Source organism: Cyrtonyx montezumae, unplaced genomic scaffold (assembly GCF_038088225.1).
Source record: "Cyrtonyx montezumae isolate F1298 unplaced genomic scaffold, pur_monq_1.0 scaffold_8, whole genome shotgun sequence".
NCBI lineage: Eukaryota > Metazoa > Chordata > Aves > Galliformes > Odontophoridae > Cyrtonyx > Cyrtonyx montezumae.
In genome coordinates, this window is record NW_027072089.1 from 75,860,684 (window position 1) to 75,885,576 (window position 24,893).

The 24,893-nt window shown below is 39.3% G+C and overlaps 1 protein-coding gene across 2 annotated transcripts; it reads left to right on the top strand.

Moving 5' to 3' along the window:
- The first annotated feature begins 366 nt into the window (after window positions 1-366).
- On the top strand, window positions 367-11,717 carry CUNH5orf22 (chromosome unknown C5orf22 homolog). Of its 2 annotated transcripts, none has more exons than XM_065752652.1 (9): window positions 367-465; window positions 1,931-2,076; window positions 3,250-3,399; window positions 4,974-5,430; window positions 6,271-6,333; window positions 7,459-7,580; window positions 9,440-9,506; window positions 9,943-10,082; window positions 11,430-11,717. In XM_065752652.1, the coding sequence occupies exons 1-9, from the start codon at window positions 367-369 to the stop codon at window positions 11,557-11,559; spliced, it is 1,374 nt and encodes a 457-aa protein (XP_065608724.1). In that variant the 3' UTR covers window positions 11,560-11,717. The 2 variants fall into 2 exon arrangements, with proteins under 2 accessions (XP_065608724.1, XP_065608725.1); XM_065752653.1 differs by having other exon boundaries at window positions 447-520.
- Window positions 11,718-24,893: the final 13,176 nt, after the last annotated feature.

Here is a 24,893-nt window from a genome sequence, read left to right on the forward strand (position 1 = left end):
GACCTGGCCTTGAGCACCTCCAGGGATGGAGCACCCACAGCTTCTCTGTGCAGCTGCGCCAGCACCTCACCACCCTAAAAGCAAAGAATTTCTTTAAGACCTAACCTAAATCTTTCCTCTTTCAGTTTAAAGCCACACGAACGCACAGCCGCCCCCTTCCCCAGGCTCACAGACAGCGGAGCAACCTAGCACCCAGAAAACGGAACAAAACCCTCTGGCCAAGCTCCCGCCTGGCCACCTTGAGGCCACCCAGCTCACAACCCATCCATCCTACCGCCCCGCTGCCGCGGCCACTTCCACCCTGCTGCTCCGGAAGAGGAAAGCGCAGGGCGGGCGCTGTGAGCGGGAAGCGCCGCCCCGTCCGGCATGAGCGGCGCGGCGGCTGCCGGCGGGCCCCGGCCCCGCGGGGGCGGGCTGCGGACGTACCCGGCACTGCCGGTGTGGGTGGTGGAGGACCACCAGGACGTGAGTGGCTCCGGAGCGCCGGGCCTGCGTGGGGAAGGGGGCGGCGGTGGTGGTGGTGGTAGTGCAGTCAGCTCGCTTTTTTGTTTTCGTGTTGGGGAGGGTCCAGAGAAGAGCCACGGGTATGATCAGAGTGATCAGAGGGAGCACCTCCCCTATGAAGACAGGCTGAGGGAGCTGGGCTTGTTCAGCCTGGAGAAGGCTGCGGGGTGACATCATTGTAGCCTTTCAGTACCTACAGGGAGCTTGTAAACGGGAGGGGAGTCAACTCTTTGAAAGCCTGCATAACAGCAGGACAAGGGGAAGTGGTTTTAAGTTGAGGGAGGGAAGATTTAGGTTGGATATCAGTGGGAAAGTTCTTTACGATGAGAGTTATGAGGTGGTGGAACAGGCTGCCCGGAGGGGTTGTACATACCCCGTTCCTAGGGGTGTTCAAGGCTGGACTGGATGGGGCCCTAGGCAGCCTGGTCTAGTATTAAAAGGGGAGGTTGGTGGCCCTGCCTGTGACAGAGGAGTTGGACATTCATGATCCTTGAGGTCCCTTCCAACCCGGGCCATTCTGCGATTCTGCAGAAGGGCCATGATTTGCAGAGTTTGTTCTGACTGCTGGGGATAGATGCTGCCCTGCAATGAAGGGAAGCTCCACCTGCTGCAGCTCAGTCTGACACATACCATGTATCACAGTCACCTTTTGCCACCTGTCATCACTGCACAGCCGTTATTCGCTGTGCTGTATATTGATGAGTTGGCTCATCTCCTGTTTTTCACAGTGTTGAGTGAAGACCTCCATCAGAGGTTGAGGTTAGGTAGTGGGAAAAGTACATCCATTCAGGTCATGTAGGTATCAGGAGTTAAACCCCTTTTTTCAAGGTGGATGTGTTAAATTAACTGTAACTCAGTTTTCTTCTCTCAGAGGGCGGTGAGGCACCGGCACAGCTGCCCACAGAAGCTGTGGTGCCCCATCCCTGAAGGTACACAACATGGGGCTGTTGGCAGCCATTCCCATGGCAGGGGTTGGAACTGTGTGAGTTTTGAGATCCCATCCAACCCAACCCATTCTATGACTGTGATAAAACCCAACAACAGCAAGCCCCTAGTCATGGAGCTGAATGATTCATGAGAAGAGTTGCTGCAGACATCTTGGGGGTTGGACTTGATGATCTCTAGAGGTCCCTTCCCACCCCTACAATTCTATGATTCTGTAAAACTCAGTGCCTTATAAAGAAAGAAAGGGGGTAGAAGCATAATCCTCTGGCAGCTTCATTTGTGAGGAGCTCCATGGCTCAGTGATTGTGTGTCATGAACTAAAATTGTTGCCCCTCTGTGTTGTTTGCTGTCTCCTCCTTCCTGTTCCAACATATAACCCAAATTTGAAAGGAGTGTGAGTGGGACTGGTGTTTCTGCTCTTACATCCATCATGTTCATGATCTCATTGGTTACAGTGGAAATTTTGTTTATGCTCTTTTAGGTGCTGCCTTTCATCTATCGTGCCATTGGTTCAAAGCATCTGCCTGCCAGTAACATCAGCTTTGTTCACCTTGATTCCCACCCAGACCTCCTTATTCCTGTGAATATGCCTGCAGACACTGTGTTTGACAAAGAAGCACTTTTTAGGTAAGTCCTATGTACTGCATCAGGATATATTGTCCACTTCTTGCTATGTTTGGTTTATGTTGAATATTGATACAGCTGTGTGAAATGTGAGCAACAGGTATAAATCAGCCTCAAGTTGTATTTTCTTTCTTTTTTTGTTGTTGTTTAAAACTTCATAGCTTTAGTTAGCAGAAGAAGTTATGTTTCTTTTATTAATATGGTCAAATGTTAATGTTGCATATTAAGAAGATGTAAGACTTATCTACTTTTAGTTCACATTATCAGACTGAACAGTTCCTCTGAGTGACAGGATAGCACTCCAGGTGGATGCTTTTTAATGAGCTGGAGGTTTTAGAACAGCTTTTCTCTTTTAATGGTGACAAGTTGAGATTAAAATAACATCTCTTATGTTGATACGATGTGTCTCTGAAGCTGAGTATGATAATTAAGACCAATGTTGATCCCTATCTTCTTAAGTAGGCATCAAGACACAGGGTATCTGTTTTTGTCTATTATTTCCTGTTCTAAAATAAATATTGATTGTTCCTGTGTTACACTGGTATGCAGCAGTGACGAGAGGAGATAATTGGTATGTTGGCAATTGCGTCACCCTGCCCACATGGTCCATGTTTAGTTTTCTTTGCTGGATAAAGGAGAAGCCTTGTGGGCTGCATCACATACATGCAGAAATAGAATAATGAGGACAGATGTTATTCTGTTATCTTGTGCTGATTGACTCACATCCACTACTGAGGCTATGTTTGAAGTCTACTTAGAGCAGCATATGTTAAAATACTCCTTTGAGGTCAATTATGTGGAATGGAGTTCATGATGCACCTCGTACTTTTACTCTCTCAGATATATTCAGAGAGAAAGACAAGAAGTCTGTGCAGTTATAACTTTTTTTTTATAACTTAGTACAGCTTTATTAAGTACTGTACTAAGAATGAAGCTGACTGGACTTCATAATCCTATTATTATTTTAAAATTTTATTGTAGACATTTCTAGTTCTTCTTATGAATCAAGATTTCAGTCCTTTTTCTTTTCTTTGGTGATATGACTCGTACACAGAATATTAACTTCAGATGACTTGCACGGGGTACTTTCAAGATGTGGAAGCTGTTAGTGCTGTTCTTGACAATGTTTTACTTGCTGGTAAAGTGTTATTGCCAGTCTTTCTCTCATCATTACAGTGAGCTGAGTATTGAGAACTGGATTATGCCTGCTGTTTATGCTGGCCATATTTCTCAAGTTGTGTGGCTTCACCCACCGTGGGCTCAGCAGATCTCAGAGGGAAAACACAATTTTTTAGTTGGGAAAGACACATCAACTACTACAATCAGGTAAATTGTTTGCTATCCACTGCTGGTAATATAAAGGATACATGCCATGTATTTTGTACTCTTGAAAAACTATAGTGATACATTTTCTTTTCTCAGGGAAAATTCAGTTTGTATTTGTGAATGTTTTGGGATGTCATGTGACTGCTTGTTTTAAGAGGTACAGTTCAAGTTGTGCCTTAGTTTCTCTCTCTCTTTTTTTAATAGCTTTTTTAAGCTAGTCACACTTCATTGCATTCAGCCAAATTTTCAATTAATTCTCATCTAGAAAGTGAAAATCTGAGAAAACAGTTTTTTAAAGGATTGGAGTAACAGAGCAGCACTTAGATCCTCCTCAAATATCCCTTATCAAGGTGAAACAAGCCCACTTTCTCAGCTTCCCCTTGTCACATGCTCCATCCAGCCCTCTAACCTTAGCCATTCTCTCAGTTTGTTGATGATACCTCTCACGTTCAGGCACCCAGACCTTGGAGGATTATGCCCAATGTGACCTTGCTGGTGCTGACTACAGGGTGAAAGCTCTTTGTGACTGTGATTTTGCTAGTACAATGAAATTTTGTTATTAGTCTGAATCATTGTAGGGGCATATGGGTTTGTTGTAGTCACCTTGCTTTAAGCTTTGACTGACCATTCCTCTTGTGTAGCATCCTGCTGGTCTATGCCAAGCTGGCATTGTTGGATTTTGTCCCAAATGCAAGATCTTTTCTTTATCTTAGTAGAATGTAAAGCAATTATAGTAGGCTATTCTTCTGGGTTGCTCATAGGTCCCTCAGGACAATCAACACTGGGGAACTAAACTTCAAGTTCCTGCTGCTTCTGAAATCATTTCTCTGTGGCTGATAGATGTTGATACTCTGTAATTGATAGAGGCAAGATCACATTTCCTCTTAACATTATTTCTTTAATCTGAACTTATGGCACTTGAGGATTGATGTGTTGAGATATAGCTTGAAAATAGAATTATTTACATTTTTTGCTATAAGTGCAGTCTAGGTTTTGGGTTGTTGTTTTTAAATTAAGTGGTTTCTATGGATATGTAGCTACTCATCCTTGTTACCTGCTCTCTTCACACTTAGAATAAGGATTCATATGTCAGGGTAAAGTACACTTAAATGCTGTGTAGTAAAGCATTATGGATTAATAACATTTGTGGGTTCCAGAGTTTCTCAGATGCAGCCATAAGGATTTTCCTCACAAAGAAAAAAGGTGATCGAAGTCAAGATATCCAGTGCTTTGTGGATGCCATAATATTAATTTTATCATATTAAATTATTGATGTAAGATGCAATTCATTGTCACATTATCTTAATAGTGCATAACGTGAGTCTTTCTTACCCACTAAAAATCTTACAGGACTACTATCAAAATTCCAGAATAAATTTTAATATTGATTTAGCATTGAAGTAGAAAAGAAATCCCATTTAAATACTTGCAGATTAAAGTAAATATTTTGTATACACAGTCTTATTGCTTTTGTTACCTATCAAACAATTTTTCTTAGAGTGACTTATTCACATGTTTTCTGCAAAGCTTTTTTACAAAGATGTGCATTAACTGTAAGTTATTGTCTATTGTAGGGTTACAGGTACAGATCATTACTTTTTAAGTGATGGTCTTTACGTCCCTGCTGATCAGCTAGAAAATCCAAAGCCTTTAAATTTACATGTCATTCTCATCAATCCTACTGAAGCATCAAACAGCCAGGAAGAAAGTGACAAAGTAGCATCAGCAAAGAGACTGAAGCTATGTAGAGATGACACAGCAAACACTGCTGCTGCCTCTTCATCAGTGGCTCCTGGTGAACTTGATAACTCAAGTGTTAAGAACAAGGAAGTACAACATACTAGTACACTGAAGAGGGCAGAAATGTTGCCAGAATGCTCAGCTTCAAGCTCCCTGAGAAACAATGAATGTCCAGTAGGAGTGGTTGCTAAAGATATCTGCCAAGTTCTTCAGAATGGGGATGCGTTTGTTTTAGACATTGACTTAGATTTTTTTTCAGTTAAGAATCCATTCAAAGAAATGTACACAAAGGTAAGTATGACAATGGAGAGCCCTCTTATCATTCATAAAAGAGTACTTATCTTTCTAGCCCTTGACATCTGTAGATAAACTCTCTTTTAAGAGAAATTAGTGGATTGGCTGATCATAATTAATCATACTTATACCTGAGGCAGAGACAGTATAAGGGAACATGTACTTCCAAGTACAGCAACCTAGCAGGACTATGGCCTGAAATAGATATTCAGTGCACATTCAGGCTTAAAGATGTATGGCATACCTCTGTATGTTGTGTAAGACATAAAAGTCATGCTTGGGGCTCCACAGGTAATGTTCCAAACGCCTGCTTCAGGATTAGAGAGATGTCAGATTGTACTCCCCACCCCTCCCCATAACATTCTTTTAGAAGGTCACAATGGTTTCAGAGACTGCCTGTCCAGAAGATATGGTGGCATTGATTATTCAGAGAGTAATAACTCCTCCTAGTGAGAGGCTGTAACTGATTTTCTTCAACTGAGCTAATGAGCAAGCAGCTGTTGTCTCTGATGCCATGGCTCTGAGCTCAAGACTATGGCTTGTGTTCAGTTTATACCTTGGACTGCACAGCAAAAGTAGCTAACTTGTGCAGTGTTATAAATATGTAGTTTTTCCAGAGTGCTGAGCAGTTAGGAAGCTTCCTTGATGTGAACATGATTTTTAGGAACTAGCTAATCTGCTATGAAAACTATAGAACTAAATGAAATTTTTACAAATTTTCAGTTACGAATTCTTCTGCAATATCACAACTGTTTGTAGTAGTTGAACTTTAAAGGTTGACTGCTCTGAAGGTTTTAATTTCCATTTAAGAAACTAATTTTTTCTCCTTTTTCAAAGACAGAATATGAGCTCTTACAGGAGTTGTACAATTTCAAGAAACCTCACGGAAATGCAACAGAGGTATGGTATTTCTTGTGAGATACATGAAGGAATTTGATTTACACAATAAAAATGACTTAGCATAAAGAAGGAACCTATGAAAGACAGTTAACGAAGTAGTCTTTAATTAAGCTATACAGTATGCTGAACACTAATTGGCAGTGTCTTAGTAATTCTTTTCTAATTCTTTAAATCATTTTGTGCTAACATTTAAGTACATAAATATTTAGCACGAATGTAAAAATTTCTGCAAACAAATGGTAATTGAGAAGATAAAAATGAAAACACAGCATGTCATCTGCTTTGTCTCTTTGCAAGGTTCAACAGGATTTTTTGGTGTTGTGCTCCCCCCTCCCACTCTGGGTCTTCCTTTCCTTGCCCTAGTTGATCTTCCTTTATAGTGAGAGTTGTACTAAACGCCTAGTTGGTATTTTACCTATTTATTTAGATGTACATTAGATCTATATTTCTGTCACAATATCATAGTCCAAGAAAATAGACTAGTGTTTGTTTCTGTTACTGTTGTTTTTAAAGTAGTGTGGAGATTGGATCTTTAAGGTTAGTTACTGGTGCTGCATAAAAAGATGTCTTACTCATACCCCAGGATCACAAGGTGTACTTCAGGAATGGTTAATACCCTCAGCTTTCCTTAAAACTTAACATGAAAAATTACATGCACAACTGTATGCATGCACATATGTAACCCTACTTAATGAAGGCAGCCTCTTTGTGCCTTTAGAATATTTTTAAAAATAAGTTCATAAACTTTTGCAGGATCAGAACCACAACAACCATTTTAAATTAACTCCATATTCTTTCAGGCCTGAAAGAACATTGAAACCTCAGCCCACTCACTTTGCTTTTTTTTTTTTTTTAATTTATTTGATTTAGTAATATTTATGTAAACCTAAAGTGTGGAAATCTCAATGTGTTTTGTTTTAATGTTTGTTTTAAGGTACCAATTTCTGCAGGTAGTTATTCAAATCATAAAGAGAGATGTCCTGTAGCAAAGAACTACTTATTTTTTTCCCAATTTACACCAGATAACCATTTAAAAGCCTGACTGGTAGTGTAAGCCATGATTTAGCTAGGAAAGTCATTCTTACCTCTTTTTTCCTAACATGTTTTTTACATGCATATTTAAAGGAGGATTTGCTGGATTGTGTTGAAAACCGTGTCCATCAGCTAGAAGATCTAGAAGCAGCATTTGCAGATTTTTGTGACAATGATGATGAAGAGACCTTACAGAAGTGGGCTTCATATCCTGGGTAGGAGATCTCTAAATGGCTTAAACATCCTGCTGTTGGTTTATACCTATAGCCTTTGGAGAAGAATCCTCCTGAACTGATGACACAGTTAGCAGTAAAGTGTTCGTCCTTATTATCATCATATTGGAATCCTTCCTGGTCAGCTTAAGTAAGTTGAGATTACAACATTTCAGATAACTAAGCCTTTTGTTGATTCTTTTCTGCTAGAACTACTAGAACAGCCTCCTTTCCTGAAAGGCCATTCTTTTCCATAATGGTAGGAGTAGGTTTTGATTTTTCTGTGGATCTCACTTCTGCTACCTTCTTTCCCTTTCTACTGTCTACTACAGTAAAAAAAAAAAAAAACTACTTATCAGTGTATAGGGTAAGTACCCAGAAAGAATAGTACCCACAAAAAATAATAAAGGTGGACAGTATATTTTGTATAGCTTATCCAGGTGGTATAAAGACAGCCACTAAATTAAGAAAGGCTCACCTGTTGCTGATGGTTGAGGCTCACCTGGAATTTCTTCAACAAGAGATCCTTCCCCTGTGGTGGTCAGCCCTTAAATGGGGTCTGGGAGAGGTGGAGACAGACTCCACCCCTTCTGGTCACACAGTGCATTGCCTTCACCTGTGCTCCTGCAGCTGACTCAGTGCTATCTATCAGTGTTTCAGGCCGTGATTCAACAGTTCCCATACAGCAATGCCAGTAAGGTTTTTCATGCCACCTCTCCTTTCATGGGAGCCTTTCTGGAGCACAAAGATGAGGCTTTCATTCCTGACTTCTAGTAGTGCTGCAAAGAGATGTCCAGACTTAACCTCTGCTGGATTGTCTTTGTAGAGTCAGTAGCGCAAACAGAATCGTAGCTCTGGAGAATATCTTCTATTAAAGTAACACTGGGTGAAAAGTTAGCATATGCTATAGGCTAGTAACCTGAATCAAAAGGATGTGATTTCAAATCAGTTTTCTGAAAAATATACAATAGTTTTTATCAGTATATTTTATCTGTACAAGCCATGTCTTACACTCATACCTTGGAACCTTTGTGTTCGGTCCACTTCCTTTAGCTCTGCAGTGCCAACAGTTGTTTGAGAACTGCCTAACCCAGCACTTTGCTGACAGAAAAGTTGGGAAGCTGGATAGAACCTATGCAAGTGTACCATAATTTCTTTGCTTCTAGAGGAAAAAGTCAGACAAAACAAAAGTTGAAGGAGTCTGTTGTCTTCAGTGCCATGGTAAGCTTTCCAAAATACGCCTTATACAGCTTCATGCAAATTCTGTTGTCTCTGGCGAGGGTCAGGTGATCAGGTTTGGTGACTTAGATGAGCGATCCCTGTGAAACAAAACTCAAAAAAAGCAATTAACTCTGGAGAATATGGAGTATATGGAATACTTGTGCTCCAGAATGTTGATAGATGGAAGTTAGTGAAATGTTGAATGTGTGAGAGTGTCCACATAACATTTCAGCAGCATCTGCTATGCTTTTAAAAAAACATTTCATCTGAAACTGAGCAAAAGTCCCAAGTTTTCCCCTATTAGGAAGATAGCTTGTTTTCCCTGTCAAATATAGCAGTTATTGCCAGACCTGTGTAACAATGACCACAAGCATTTCTTACCATATTAGCACTACTTCTGAGTTGCAGTAGATTCTCTAGGATTGCCTATTTAGGGCAAAGTCATATGTGGCATAGGTATGAGTATAGGGGTTTCTTGAGGAAGATCTGGTGAAACAGCACACATGACACTGGTTCTCGTTTTTCTCAGGTGCAAGATGATGGACGAGCAACATGTTAACTTCTACATTACTTTTTTTTTTTTAATTTGCATATGTGTTTCCAACTGCTAATGTAAGTTTTGGTTGTGTTTTTAACTCCAGATTGAAGCCCATTGTTCAACTAGTACACAGTTTGAAAAGCAGAATGGAATGCCCAGACTATGAAATGGTAGGTCACTGTGTAAAGGAGCAGAAAGTAATTCCAAAAGTATAGCTTCATCAGGGAGAGAAAAGGACATGCTTCATTTTAGGTTTGCTTCTTGACTCAAACATTTGAAGTTTTTGTTTGTTTGTTGTTGTTATTGTTTTTTTAATTTATTATTGCTTAGGCAAGCTGCTTTAAAAGCTTCTGAAATTTTAATCTGCTTGTCTATATTTATGCAACATTAATAAGATCTTTCAGGACTCATGTCTCAAGCTGCTTCCTGTGAAGTAAGGTTTCACTTCACCAAGATCTGTTTATTTTTAAGTACCAATTTAAGTACTGACTTCCTGCCTGAAGATGTAAAAATTACCTGCTGGGCTGAGGTAGTTTAGGGACTTATTACATAGATAAGCTATATCGCTGATTTGTCAAACTGAAAATTTGTTTAACCTACATGTAGGTCCACCAGGCTGGTCTGACTTGTGATTATGTTGAACTTCCCCATCATGTTAGCACAAAAGAGGAGATTGAAGGCCTCTTACAGTCCGTCAAGGTTCTACTGAATAACATGCCTAAGCCCACGCTTGTGACAATTGCTCGGTAAGACTTAAGGTTCTTTTTTACTCTGAGACATTCATACTGTGCTTACAAAACTAAACAATTCCATGACGATAGCATTGGTTGACATATCTTAAAAGGAAATTCTATCTTCAAGAGAAAATTGTGGCATAGTGAAAACTGGTGTTTAGAAGCATGAATCGTTAGGCAGTGACAGTGCCTGTACTGCTGAGGGAATGTTCTGTGCTGATGTCCAGTTTTACTGGGCTTTAGAGTGGCCAGTACAAATTTCAACAGCAATGAAAATATGATGATTTAACCTTCATCACAGACTATATAAATATAGCCTTGTGTGGCGCAGAGGGTAGCTGTCACTGAGGTTCATATTCACTACAGTTAAGATAGAGCATGGGCAAGCCTGCATGGGGTAAAATATTATGGCTTTCTCACTCTTGGTCTAGAATTAGTTGCACTACAGATAAGGTTTCTGTTTTCAGTGAAATTTTGGATGGAGGTGGGACAAGTTTTCATCTGTAGTCTGAAGGGTATATACATTATAGAAAACTCTTAATAAAAGATTTTCATAGAGTAAAATTTGTGCTTCTGGGACTGCAAGGAAATTATTTGGGAGGACAAAACAAAGTCTGAGGCCAGGGTCCTGAGAGAATTTAATTTGAAGACCACAGTGTATCTACTGACAAGTTATTGCAACTTATTCATGTGAAGAGCACAAAGTATGCCCTAAAATACAGGCAGCACTGCCAGTATCTGACTTGAAACAGTTCTTGTCAAGAACAATAGTGTGTCTAATACTTGCAATAAAAGAAAGTTGTATTTCCTGTGCCAGCCACAGCGTTGGAAAATTTGTTAGGAAATACCAAATCGTTTATGTAGGTTTTGATAGATCTAAGATGTGGAAATGTCAGCTCAGCATTTTTTAGCAGTAGCTGTCAGGGGTAAATGTTATGTGCCAGGAATTGTGAAGATTATTTTTTCAGTTCTCCTATCTATTTTAGTTTTCTTATCTAGTGTTTTATCTAGCAGCAATTGAACTTTTTCAGTTTTTCCATATTTTCCATTTTGTTTCCACCAATGCTTTAAATAAGCATTTGCTTGAATGCAAACTGGCAACATGTGTTGGAAGAAAGCGGAACTGGAAGAATGGTCATATTACTAATCAGCTGCAGGCCTTCTATTCAACTTCTGGCAGATCACTGTTGCTGAAAGCACTGTGCAAAAGCACAGTAACATGCTCTGAAGAGAGACTGGAAGGCTGAACTTAACACTGTTTGGAAGTATCTTCAGGACCCCAGATAGAAAGCATTATAAAAATAAAAAGTGTTGATGATAACTATACTCTCTCATTCTTTTTTCAAACCTTTGTTACAGATCAAGTCTGGATGACTATTGCCCTTCAGAGCAGGTTGACATCATTCAAGAGAAGGTTCTCAGTTTACTAGGTTTGGTTTATGGCGCTCTGGATGTGCACTTAGATTACTCAGACAACTCTTCTTTCTGACCTTTCTTCATGCATTGCTTTCTAATGCAGCAGATGAATTTAAATTGTGTATTAGCTGTTATTTCAGCAGATGGCACTAGAATCCAATCTGACCAAGAGTTTAAATTGCACTACTTTTTCCAGACCAGCTTCATCTCAAGTATTACCAATTTAGGATTGTTTAGATGGTTTTGCAATTCTTATTTTTTCTGTCTTGCTTATTCTTAAAATTGATGCAAGAAAAACTATTTTTTTTGTCTGGAATAGAATAGAATATATTTTTTCACCCAATTTCTTTAAGTATGTTTAGAAAAGTAAATTTTAAAAATAAATCGATTTCTTTTTTGTATGAATTTCAGTGAGTAATGTTTTTTTCCTAACTTACATTGTACTTTAAAAAAAATATTCTCAAAAATGCCATTGAAACTGTAAGTTGGCATAAGGATCTTTCCGCACTGCTGTGGTTGAAAGGTCCAGGCACACCCCTCACGTTCCTCTAGAGCATCTCATGGCTTCTGGCCCATCCACAGAATGCTATTTATAACCTACATTAATATTATTTAATTTTGTTGTAGAGTATTTCAGTGATGACTCAGATAATACACCCAATATACAGACATTGACTTGGTCTAAGAACAGTGTAAATACCTCTGTAAATTGTTTTTTTTTCCTACTTTCTAAACTCTGCTGAACAAATTAAAAATAAATGTGTATGAGGAAAGAAAGCAGCCAGAGTTCCTCTTTGTTTCACTGGGAATGTAAGGAACATGCTGCTGATAATATTTCTGCTGTCTTGTTTATTGCCAACAAATCTCTTTATTATAGAGAGTTTTTTGTTTCATAATAACAAACTGTTGAAACTTTGGCTAATGCACTGCACATAACAGTAATTCTAAACACATACAGGTTTTTTTTTTGTTTTGATTTGTTTTTGTTTTTTTGTGCTGGACTTTGTTTTTGATTTCTTAAGCTAAAGCACTTAGAAGCTCCAAAGTAAGACATGTGCTGCATATGCTAGAAAATACATCACTGCAAAGTGATGTAGTTTGTAGTTACTAAGATTTTCAGTATTCTAATTTTCTATTTTGAGAAAGCATTTTACCTTGATTGCCTTGAAAGCCAACAAATCAAATGGATAGACTAATGTAATGACTAATACAGCACTGTTAGGAAGCACAATATGGTGATAATGAGATAGAAAAAGTGTGGAAAAAGAAGATAGGAGAGAGGATTGAGAAGGAGGGAAAGAAATAGTAGAACATTATTATACCTTATGTATCACATAAAAACTAAAAGAAAAAAATGTTTCCTCACTTCACCTGACAGAAGTAATGCCTCTTTACTACTGGAGTTAATCTTCACCATCTGCTGACTTCTCTGAGAGCAGAGAAATACCCAGAAAATAAATTTGTATCTACAGAAGTCATGAGGCATAAAGAAGATTAAACAATAAGAGGTCTATTGCGTGCAACCTTCTGTTACGTAAAACAACTTTACTATGTGATTACTGCTTCTTGGTAAAGTCACTGGTACCTGCTGGTGGCCCTTGACTGTCTTAACCTGCTCCAGTGTCTATTAACTAGTTCATTGAATGGCTGAAGTTGGAAAAGAACTCTGGAAGTCATCACCAAATGACCTGCCCCATTGAAGCAGATCACCCAGGAGCTTGTCCAGATGGCTATTGAAGATCCCTGGAACTCTCTGAAAGGATCAGAATTAATGGACTTATGGACTAATACCTGAAATAACACCAGCCTGTTTTATTTGTCTATATTACACTTCTTCTCTGTATCCCCAAAGTCTATGTCCATCCTTGAAAGTAAGCAAAGAGAGACAAATCCCTAGAGAATGATTTAGGTGCCTAATTTGGGTTGAAGAACTGTCCTGAAGCATCTTATTTTCTCTTTTGGTAACATACAGTGTTAAGGAGGGCAGTTCTCCTGTTTTTATGATCTTCAGTTAGTGCCGAAAATTTGGCTGATGGAATCCTGTATGGGAACAGCTGAGTCACGGCCTGAACCACTGATTGAGCACCTGGAAAAAAGACCCTGTCAGCCCCTGGCAGCACAGGTGAAGGCAATTCACCCGTGCAACCAGAAGGCTTGGAGCCTGGTTGCAGCCTTCTTAGACCTCATTTAAGGGCTGACTGCCCCTGAAGAAGGGTCTTTTGTTAGAGATCCCTTCTTTGTGGAGTTTTTCCTGTGAGCCTAGCTCTTCAGAGGTGGGTGAGTATTCTTTTTGTAACACCTTCTTATTGCACTCATCCTGCTGCTGTAACTCCACTCTTAGAGTAAATTAAGCAGCTTTTGCTTAAACTACGTTTGTTGTGCTGCTAAGTTTTTCACTTTGAGAGTTCACATATGCAGAAATAATGTGAAAAAGATTGAAAACAAGTTAACAGTGGCAAACCCTAAATCTAGGAAATAAAGTGAAATAAGAGTTGGAATCTACAAATCTGCTATCATTCCATACTTCCGATTTCATTAATTCTTATACTCAATTACTACGGAGTAACAGCAGAAGCAGTGTAATGTGTAATGCACAGGTATATTAGCTTATTAAAGGCATAAAAAAATACTGAATGGCAGGCCTCATGCATATGAATAGTTCCACGAAACTTTGGTATGCAGTAATTGGTGATGTTATTGTCCCTTCTCCTAAGGCACTGTAATGTAAATGTTGTCATCTTTGTTAAATAAAGCAAAGTGGTTACAATATCTGGGTGGAAAAAAAGAAAAAGCAATTCCATAAAGATAAAGGAGATGTAGACCTTTACCTGTGTCTAACATTTTAGCAGTGATTATGTTGTTGTTAAATGCAATCTAAATTCTATCTGTCAGAGCAGTGCTGGATTAATTGTGTTTCAACCTCTTTTTTTCACGTGAAACAAGTATTCCCATTGTCTTGGTTGTAAAATAAATGATAGCTGAGGAAAATACTATTTATCTTAGTCTTGACAATGAAATAAAGAAGTAAAAAGGCACTACGTATGGATTCCAAAGCACTTACAAGTAGAATAAGTCATGATAACATAAGTATTGTGAAATTATCTTATTGGAGTAGGCAGAAAAAAGTAGACAATTGTTCTCAGGGTTCTAATGCCTCTGACGCATGAAGAAGTTCATATTTCATAACTGGGAGTTGTCTGATTTCTATTTGCTGTTTCTAGATATCCCATTTCATATATAAAAGACTGAGATGGAGACTTATGAGAGAAGCCATGTAAGAAAAGTAGATGTTTTGGACTGCCATCTTAAAACACTACTGAGAAAGATCAGTGTGGTTTTTGAGCAAGAAAACATAACTGCGCACATACTGACTCAGGTTATAGACTGTATACTATGAATGAATTTAACTGAGTGAAATGGTGAGTTACTTAAAACTGCTTGGTAGTTGCTTGTTCTGGCTGCTAGGTATAGATAATTAACAAAGGAAGTTTTGTTATGCAGACTTCCCTTGAACTCACAAAGTTATTTTTATTTAAGAGTAATGTTTTCACAGTAGATAATCAGTAAGTGGTTGCAGTAGTTTTCACACTGCTTTAATATCTTACATCTTAGATCTAATTATAGTTATCTCGTAGTGACACAGCTTGAAGAAATAGTTGCATAAGATGGGCACCAATTAGGCTTTTAGCCTGTGTCCTAACTGTCTCTCAGGATTGCTATTTTTGTCTTTTTCAATATGTAGAGAGAGAGGACTAGAAGTTTCAGGCATCTGAAACAGAGCAGGTAGGAAAAAAATAACTGTAAGTTCCACAACCCTTATAGAGAAGGGTTATATGCCAAATAAATATACATATGAGTTTATAAAGCATTTATCTTTTCATAAATGATTTGGATGTTGGGACATTGGAATGAGGTGATATTTAAGAGCTTCTCCAACCTAAGCTGTTCTATGATACTATGGATGTAGGGCTAGAAACTTGAGTGTTTGCTGATAGTAGTAAATAGGGAGGAGCTGTTGACTCCACTGAGGATGGGGAGGCCTTGTGGAGAGATCCTGGCAAATTAGAGAGCTGGGCAATCAGTATGTGTGTGAAGTTGAATGAGAGCCTGATTCTGCACCTGGGAAAGGGGCAGTCCTTGTTATACATACAGATGGGAGGGTAAGATGCTGGAGAACAGTCCCGCAGCCAGGATGACAAATAGTATCCTGGATATTGCACTGCCAGCTAGCTGAGGGAAGTGACTGTCCTGCTCTGCACTGCCCTAGTGTAGCCTTGACTCAAGTACTGTGTTCAGTTTTGAGTGCCACAGTACGAAAGGGATATAGAACTAAGAGTATCCAAAAGAGGGCTACACAGATGGTGAGTCTAGAGTGGAAGATGCATGAGGAGTAGCTGAGGTCCCTTGGTTTGTACAGCCTGGAGAAGGGGAGTCTGCCAGAAGGCCTCATTGTCACATATGGCTTCCTCACGAGGGGAAATGAGCAGGCACTGATTTCTGCTCTCTGATGACAGGACCTGAGGGAGCAGGAGAAGGAGCAAGGAACTGTATCAGGGGAGGGTCAGACTGGGTCTTGGGAGGGGTTCTTCACCAGAGGGTGGTAGACATGGAACAGGCTGCCCAGGGCAGTGGGTGCAGCCTGGAGTACCAGAGTTCAAGGAGCATTTGAGCAATGCTCTTAGGTGTATTGTCTGATTTATTTTTTTTTTAAGTGGTCCTGTGTGGAGCCAAGTGTTGGAATCAATGATCCTTCTGGGTCCTTTTCTACTTGGGGATATTCAGTAATTCTTAAATGTTTTTTAAATGTCTTTCCTCATTTTTAGGTGCTCTAAGAATAGGAATTAAATGTGTGTTCATGCTGTATTGAGTCCTGTAAGGAGTTGAACTGATTTTTTTTTTTAGAAACAAAAATTCATTTTCATTGAAGTCAGCAACAGAGCCTACTGTACCAGGTTTTCACTCCTTTTGCTATTCTCATGTGGAAAACACACTTTAGAAGTATTTAATCTGGAAAGCAATCTAGTTCTAGAGAATGCTGCCGCTTCCAGAAGAACAACAGCAAAAACCAGCAGGATTTATTTGGAAATTACACTGAAATGAGAGAGAAAATGCTACCCTAGAATATTTTTTCCTGGATAAGTTTTGCTTTTAATTTCTTCTAAAATAGTTTATAAACGTTAGCAGTTGTTCTACAGAGACTTCATGCACATCTCCAGTTGTTCTTTTTACTATTTTTGACACAGACTGATTGTGTAAAGAGGTAACCCATCACACTGCTTGAGCTTCCTGTAGGCTGTTTGAGAGCTTTTGAGCACTCCTCTATTGCAGGACTGAGTGTGACCTATTAGAGTCACTTTAAATTCTGTTGTGATGAAGACATGTACAAGCTCTGGCAGAGGTTGCTGCTGTGAGTCATAATGTGTGGGAGGAAGGTAGGCTCTGTAAAACCAGCATGATAAGCAGAACCAAGCTACAGGTGAAGCTTAGAAGCTTTTTCTAGTAAAATACTAAAATGAGTAGAATTAAGAGTATAGGTATTGGGAATCCTCATTAGAGACTATTGTATGTTTTGTTTTTGTACCTCCTAGCACTGGCATCATATGCGTCAAAAGTCAGCAGCCTTTTCTGCATGCGGGAAAATACTAACACAAAAGGGAAACATGTTTGTTCTTCTATTCCCAGAAAAGACAGCTGTGTTTCCATATGCTTTCACAGGTTTTCACAATATATATGTACTTTTTAGATATAGCTGTAGAAACTGTGAATCTTCCAGAAAATTTAGATGAAGGATGTACAGAAGTCACTGCATTAAATACGAATATGAGGACATAAGATCAACATCCTTTGTGAAATATGTGGTATCTGGTTTTTATCTAGTCACTTTTTACTTAGTGCGCTGGAAAGTGTTGGTTTGGTCTCAGAATAATCTGTAATGAAGAAGTGGAGGGGAGATTAACGTGGTTTCAGTCAGTAGTATGATATCCCTTTTCAAGTATTTTGTTAAAGAAATATTTGCAGTAGAATATTTTCTTAATATGGAATAAAACAGGTGGATCGTGCCTAATTCCTAAACATTGTTACGCTGACCTGGGATTCAAGTGGATGTCTTAAATTGCATGGTGGTTTTCACTCTAATCAGAGAATTGTCTGGTTTTATTTTCTTACTCATTATCTTTGGTAGGGGTCAGTGGACTGCACTGCCATTAGCTCTCCTCTCTCTAATGCATGCGTGCCATGTGAACCTACACTTTTTTTGTAGGAATCCCAATTTAAAGCATTCATTGCCTCATTTACCTTTGGTAAAATCTAACTCTGTGTAGTCGTAAGGATGCAGCTACAAAAGCTGCTGGAGAAACTTCTGCTCTGCTTGGCAGAGTCTTTAAATGTCTGTGTTCTTGCCACAGGTGTCATTGCTGATGGAGCTAGAGGCTTCTCTAGCACAGCTAGGGATAACTTGCGTGCTTCCCACTAGGTGGAGAGGTGTGTGTTACTGTTTGTACTGTCCTAATTATCTGAATGGCTGCAAACATTTGTGCTCCCAGTGTGATTAAATTCCTTTTATCCTTTTTAAATAAAAGGAGAACAGAATAACCAGCCTCTTTAATCTAGTGGAAAATTTCCATTCACAAAGTACCCTGCATCAGTGTTTGCCCTTAAGATCCATCTTGCAGATAAACTAGTGAAAAAAAAATACAAGTGGTATAAAATGAGCCTGAGGTGTAGGAGCTAAATGCAGAAAGTTTTCTTTAAAACTCAGCTGTGGTTGTGGTTTAACTGACAGGCAGCCAAGCACCACAGTTGTTAGCTCAGCCCTTGAGGTAAGGACAGTTTGATAGGACAGGAAAGGAAGGCAAAAGAACAGTGATAAAAGAACACAAAAAAAAGTGATGTCTATCCAGTTCCTGAGCAGCAGCAGCCCCCAGCCAGCTCGCTCCAGTTTTGTTGTTGAACATGAGCTTCCTTGCTGGCAGGGCAGCACGTAAAGCTGAGAAGTCTCTGATGTACTATGAGAATTGCTCAGCAGCTGCTAACACATTATTGTGTTATCAACTTTATTCTCATCCTAAATCCAAAGCACAGCACCATTACCAGCAACTAGGAAGAAAGTTAACTTTATCTCAGCTGAAACCAAGACATAGTTTTATGAGTATGAACTTACATAAGTAACTGATACTTCAGTGCTGCAGGGTTCAAAGACCTATTGCAGAATTTCAACTACAACTGTGAAGAGATCAGTTGTCTGAGAACTAGAAAGCAGTTTTCTATGTATAAATGGAGTGCTCAGCATGAAGTTCACAACATGTGGATTGGTATATTAAGAACAGAAGTGGAGTTAGTCTTACTAATTAAAGACCACCATGATAATGCTTCAAAAATTATTTAGAAGTCTGTAGTAGAAAAACACATGTTTTACTTGCATGGCTGAGATGATTTAATGCCTTTCTTTTCAGTGTGTTTCCCACAACTGTCTCTGGATTAGCCCCACCACCTGATCAAGGTTTAGATCTAGTTATTTGGACTTTATTTATCACATTGAGACAAATCAATTTCTAGGCTCAGTATTCCCAATCAGAATCCCTATTACCTGAATGTTATCCTACAGAACAATCCTTGCAGAAATAATATTCTTTCTCCTGATAGAAATGCTGGAAGACTGCTCAGTCCTTCCAAGTGCAGACTGAGGAGAGAACAATACATGTAGTTCAAGGGGATTCCTCTTCCTGGAGCTGTTTAGGGCACATTCCTTATAAGGGGAGAGATGGTTTCAGGGAAATTGGCCCTAATTATGTTGTGATATTTGAGAAGAGTATGAGTAGATTGCTTTTTATGGTGTGTAATTTCCTTGTCCCAATGAATGATCATTACAGAAAAATCACACACCTTGAAAAACAAAAAAATCTGTCAAATCCATCTTTCTCTTGTGTTTTTTTTCTTTTTTTTTTAAGATGAAGAAAGAAGTATGGCTTGACCTCCTTCTGGTACAAGAACATGCAGGTGTTTTATTGCAGTATTTCAACAATTTTTTCAGAACTAACACAAAGCTCCACTTCAATTTTCTCTTTTATTCCTTCCTCAAACCACCCTTCCAAAATTAAGCATCAGATAAACTAACTTATGTCTTGATGGGCTGAGCATTTGGCATCTATATCAGATCAGAGAAAATGCTAACAGCCCTTGCTGCTCCTTCCCCTTCATGGGGCTAACCCTCACCCACCCAGAGATGCTGCAGCATGGCCTGTGCCCATTGTGGAGTCCTAGTGCCCTACTTCATCCCTGTACTGCTCTAAACAGCTGGCTTGCTTCTGAGCTTATACACAGTGATCACAGGACCAGCAATGGAACCTGCTCCTATCACTGCTCAGCTCTGCTGCTGGAGAGTAGTGCTATGAGGTTTCATTAGTACTTAAAATATATGTGCCTTAAAGTTACAGTTTAAGTAAATTTAAATAACTTCTTTTTTGGCAAGTAACTAAAACTAGCATTTCTCAGTACTGCTGTAGCATGGAATGTTTTGTTCCCTTGTCTGGAAAGTAGCTTGTTTTTGTTTTCTTCCCATAAGAAGCACAAGCTTTTAAAATTGATTTTTATTCCACAATGTGTTAAGACAGGAGGGCTGAATATTGTCTAATAGTTTAACATGCATACTAGTTCATAGAAAGGAAGGTAGGCAATGCACTACTTTTATGTATTCATATGCATGCGAAACCGAGCAGTACACCTCAGAGGACAGAAGGGCAGGGAAAGCAGTTTTCAAAGCTCAGTGAAAATTTTAATGAATGTAGAAGATCATGAAAATATTGTGTACTGCTGCCTTTGACATGAGTGAGATTAAAATACTAAAAATTAACAGAGATAGAGAAGATCATCTCAAAGTTCAGTGTTGATCAAATAGAGAAACTGTCTTCTCAAAGACAGAAGGAAACTTGCTTCTTAATCACACTTACAGTTTCAGTCTTGTTATCTGAAAAGCAATATGGTAGTGCCTGACAAAGGAAGTCAATCATCAGAGGTATGAATAGGTCTTTTCATAAGAGAAGATATGAAATAGTCTAAAAGCTTTCACTCCAGTAAATAATTGGAATTAAAGTAAAGATTGGTGATGTTCAGAAAGTGCAAAAGGAAGATTGTTTTTCTACAATAGGAGAAATAGAGAACATCTGATAAAGTTGTAAGATAGCAAGCCTGAGAGACAAACATCAGGGCATGTTTTCTCTAGAACACCAAAGTTGTGCAGCGCGTGAGCAGGTAACGTGTAAATTGTGTGAGTTCAGATGGATTTGTCTTCAGTACTTTCTCTCTAATAATCTTTTTAATCTATCAATTAGGATTACTGAAATACATTGTAGTAAGATCTTTCGCAAAGTCTGCAGCCTGCCAGGAACTGAGAGAGTGCTGATGCAAGGACATTTCTGTTAATGTCAGTCAGCTCTTCAGTGTTTATGTGAAGCTTACAAGTCTCAGCACATGGAACAACTTAACATGTGCTAACTCATAAAAGTTGATTTTCTCTAAGAATTTTTGCAAGGTTGGTTTCTGCGTTATAAAAGTAGAAGCGGCATTAGTGTTAATTTCTAGGAAAGTGACATTTCTTTGTTTTTATTGTTGCTTTGTTTTGCCGTCTGGTGGTTTTGGTGCTTTTCTACAGTGTGTCTGCAAAGTGTGCAAAGCATGTATTTCTTCACTTCCTAACCCTGTCATAGAATTGCAGGGGTTGGAAGGGATCTCTAGAGATCATGTCCAACCACCCTGCCAAAGCAGGTACCCCACAACAGGTTGCACAGATAGGTGTCCGTCGGGTCTTGAATATCTCCATAGGAGACTCCACAGCATTTCTGGGCAACCAGGTTCCAGTGCTCTGTCACCTTTACTGTAAAGGAGTTCTATGTGTTAGTATAGAACTTTATGTTCAAGTTTTAGGCCATTATGCCTTGTCCTGTCGCTATGCACCACTGAGAGGAGCCTGGCCTCACCCATTTGCCTCCCACCTCCCTTTAGATATTTATAAACACTTATCAGATCACCTCTCAGCCGTCTTTTCCCCAGACTGTACAGACCTGGGTTACTTAGTCTTTCCTCATACAAGAGATGCTTGACTCAGGCCTCTCGTGGCAGACAAGAATTCTACCACAGAACTACTACACTGCTAATGAGATTAGGATGTGCTGTCATTGTCATCCATCTCCTCATGATGTGTCCATACCTACCAGGTAAGCAGAAGGACAAGTTTAGCCTCAGCAGGCTTCTCTTTAAAGAGATGAGCCTTGCATGAGTCCGTCAGAAAGGAACCATTGCATAATAGCACGCTGAATGGGAGGAACATTTGCCTGTCTGGAGAAGTTTTTGCTAACCACTGTCTCTAAAGGAAGGTGTGTGGGAAGAGAAGCAAGTTTGTAAGGCCAGCAAAAATCACTTACAAATCTGCCTCCTCTCCACCAGGACACTTAGGAGCTTGTCACAACTGTCAGCTTCATCAGTGCTGCCTTAAAGGAAAAAAAGATTATTAAAAAAAAAGCTAGTTTTAATTAGAATATTAGGAAGAAGAAGAAAAGGTTACTTCAATATTATTGACTTTTTTAATGCTTGTCTTGTTACACACACTAGCATCAGCTGTTAGTCTAGTTTTACTTCCAGACCACAGACTCTAATAATGTCTCCTCGGCTCACAGTATGCTTTTCTGTCAGAACCAGGCACACTTTACCTGAAAACACTTTGCAGAAATCTCAAGAAGAGAATTGTTTTCATCCTTGCCACTAGACAGACATAAGAAAATCACTGACAATGTTAGTTTCACAGCTGGATTTGCTTTGTCAGAGATCAAATATTTACCTTGCCGCAGAAATGGCTTCCTGCTTGAATGCAGTGTATTTGTTTCCCTTTGCAATCAGCACTATATTTCTGCTCTCAGAAGCACCTGTCAGTTGGATAAGATTACATGCTACAATATTACATTAGTGAATACTGTGCTTCTGTAATAAAGTATGAGTGCAAAGCCTTTTAACTTTGAAGTTTATATTAGAAGTGGGGTAGAAACTATTTAATTTTGGAGGTGTTGCAGCAAATGAATGGATTAGCCACTGGCCTAAGATGAAAAGATTAATTCATTGTTTTTTCCTGGAGTACTTGGGTGGAAAGAAAGCTTAAAGCCCACTCAGACCCAACCCTCTTCTAGGGGTGGGGTTGCCAACATGTTCACTTGTTCATCCACCTGTGAGATCTGAGAATGTTAAGAGAGATTTCCTGCTACTCATGTCTCTGGCTTTCACTGCAGGAGTAGCAGTAACAGTGAAGTCATTGATGAAGTTTGCCTTGCTGCATTGTGTATAAAGCCCCTTCACTGGGGCACAGGTTATTACTACTAAAATAGATGTCTACATTTTCATCTGCATTTGCTTTTTATGAGTTTACTGTTAATCCTCTTTACCCACTTGACCTGATCCAAAGCATCTCTCAGATGACTGGATATAGAACTGAGAATATCCAGAAAGTTAAGTACTCCTCAAGATGTTTGCACTTCAAGATGGCTCTCTCTCAGGCCTAGTATTTGCTCTGACTTTCTTACCAGTTCAAAAGAGCACGTCTAACACCTGATGATAGTCCTTATTCATCATAATTAGCGAAGTGACTGGCATTAATTAGCCTGAAATGACAACAGTGTATTACAATGAAGCAGAAGTAAGAGAAACCCCGCAACATCCTCTAACAATTAGAATTTAAATTACTGTTTTAAATTGCACTTCATTTTCATTTTAATTCTTAAATCTATCAGTGCTGATTTTCTTATGTGTCAAGAAATGGAATAACACCAGCATTTGTCAGCTCTGTAGCTATTATTTTCTTTCCTGAGACACTGACTCGGGAGTCTCTTAAAATGAAATTGTTTGCAGTTTAGGCCTTTCTTTTCTTCAAGTTTTAAGAAGGAAAGCCTTTAAAAACTGCATTTATCAGCTACTGCTTTGAAATACAGAATATGTAGTCTTGCTTGATGTGGTCTTGTGAGCTGGAGATAGGCAATGTCTCTGAATTTATGTGCGGAGAGTGGGTTGGATAGAGCAAATGGAAAGCAGAACATTTTTTAAAGAGGGAGACACCTATGATCAGTATGTTTAAGAATTAGAATTAGTGAACCAGGACAAGCAACATGAATTAAACTTTCTTGATGTGCAGAAGTTATAAGGGAACAATATAGTATCTCTTGAGTAAAAATATCAGCTACTTTATCCATACTACCACAATACTGATACCATCTTCATGTGCAAGATGATGCACTTAAAAATTCCACATACTTCTTGAGGCTAGCTCTTTTTTTCATGAATGCACATCTGCCCCAGGAATCACCAATGAAAAACAAATTTTACACTCTTATGCTGTTTTCAAACAGTAAGGATAAAAACTTTCAAGTACGTCATGGGCTAGACATGGTCATCACATTTCTTCCTGAAGAGAAAAGAGGTCCATTAATAAAATGAAACTACTGTTCATATAGGAGCTCATTGCATTTCATTAGTAATCAACTTTTGCTTGAGGAAACTGAGGGTCCTAGAAAGAGTCAAATTACCCAAGGCTGAATGAGCCTTTAGGACTGTGCTAGTTTAACCACGTTGTGATAAGCAGTGATTCTAACAGGGCTGATGCAGAGGTAGGCTTTGAATTGGATGCTGTGATGCAGAAGAGTGGTCTTTACAGTTGGAGAAGGATGTCCAGAATCTCCAGAAGGAACTCAGACAGAATGTTAAGTCTAAGCGAGTCCTGCATAGGAAGCAGGTATCTGACACTTCAGATCTCAAAACTTACTTGCATCCTGTCCTGGGATGAAATGGAGACTTCTCAACTTCATTCAACTCAATGTAGATTCAACACTCACCACCATCCATTGTGCATACCACAGGATCAGGGTCACAGGTTGGAAGGGACCTCAGGAGATCAACCAGTCCAACCCCTGGCCATTTTTATGCTATCCGGAAATGGTGCTTGGAAAATTACAAATAATCTCACTTTGTGTTTCTATGCAGCTAAGCAGCTGGTGATCCTCTCATCGTCTCAGTTCTGGAGTTCTGTGAGCTGTGGAATGTATTTGTTATGGTCACTAGGTGGAGCAATAAATGTACCATTTGAGAGCTGCTTGGAAAACTGGAAGTATAAGAAACCTAGAGCCTTCACAAGTACATCCCCTCACTGAGCTGTGATGATGAAAAAGAAATGAGACAACCTCTCTTGGATATTCAGGAACATCGATTTTCCTGAAAGCTCAGCACTACTGTTCACCATTTTAAAAGCTGGCGCATCTCCAGGATAACTGCAGCAAAGTAGGAGAGTCCCAGGAAAATATGGAAAGATGAATATGAAAACTGAGAAAGTGTTCTAAGTAACAAATTTTTGTGGAAAACAAACAAAAAGAACCCCAGAAT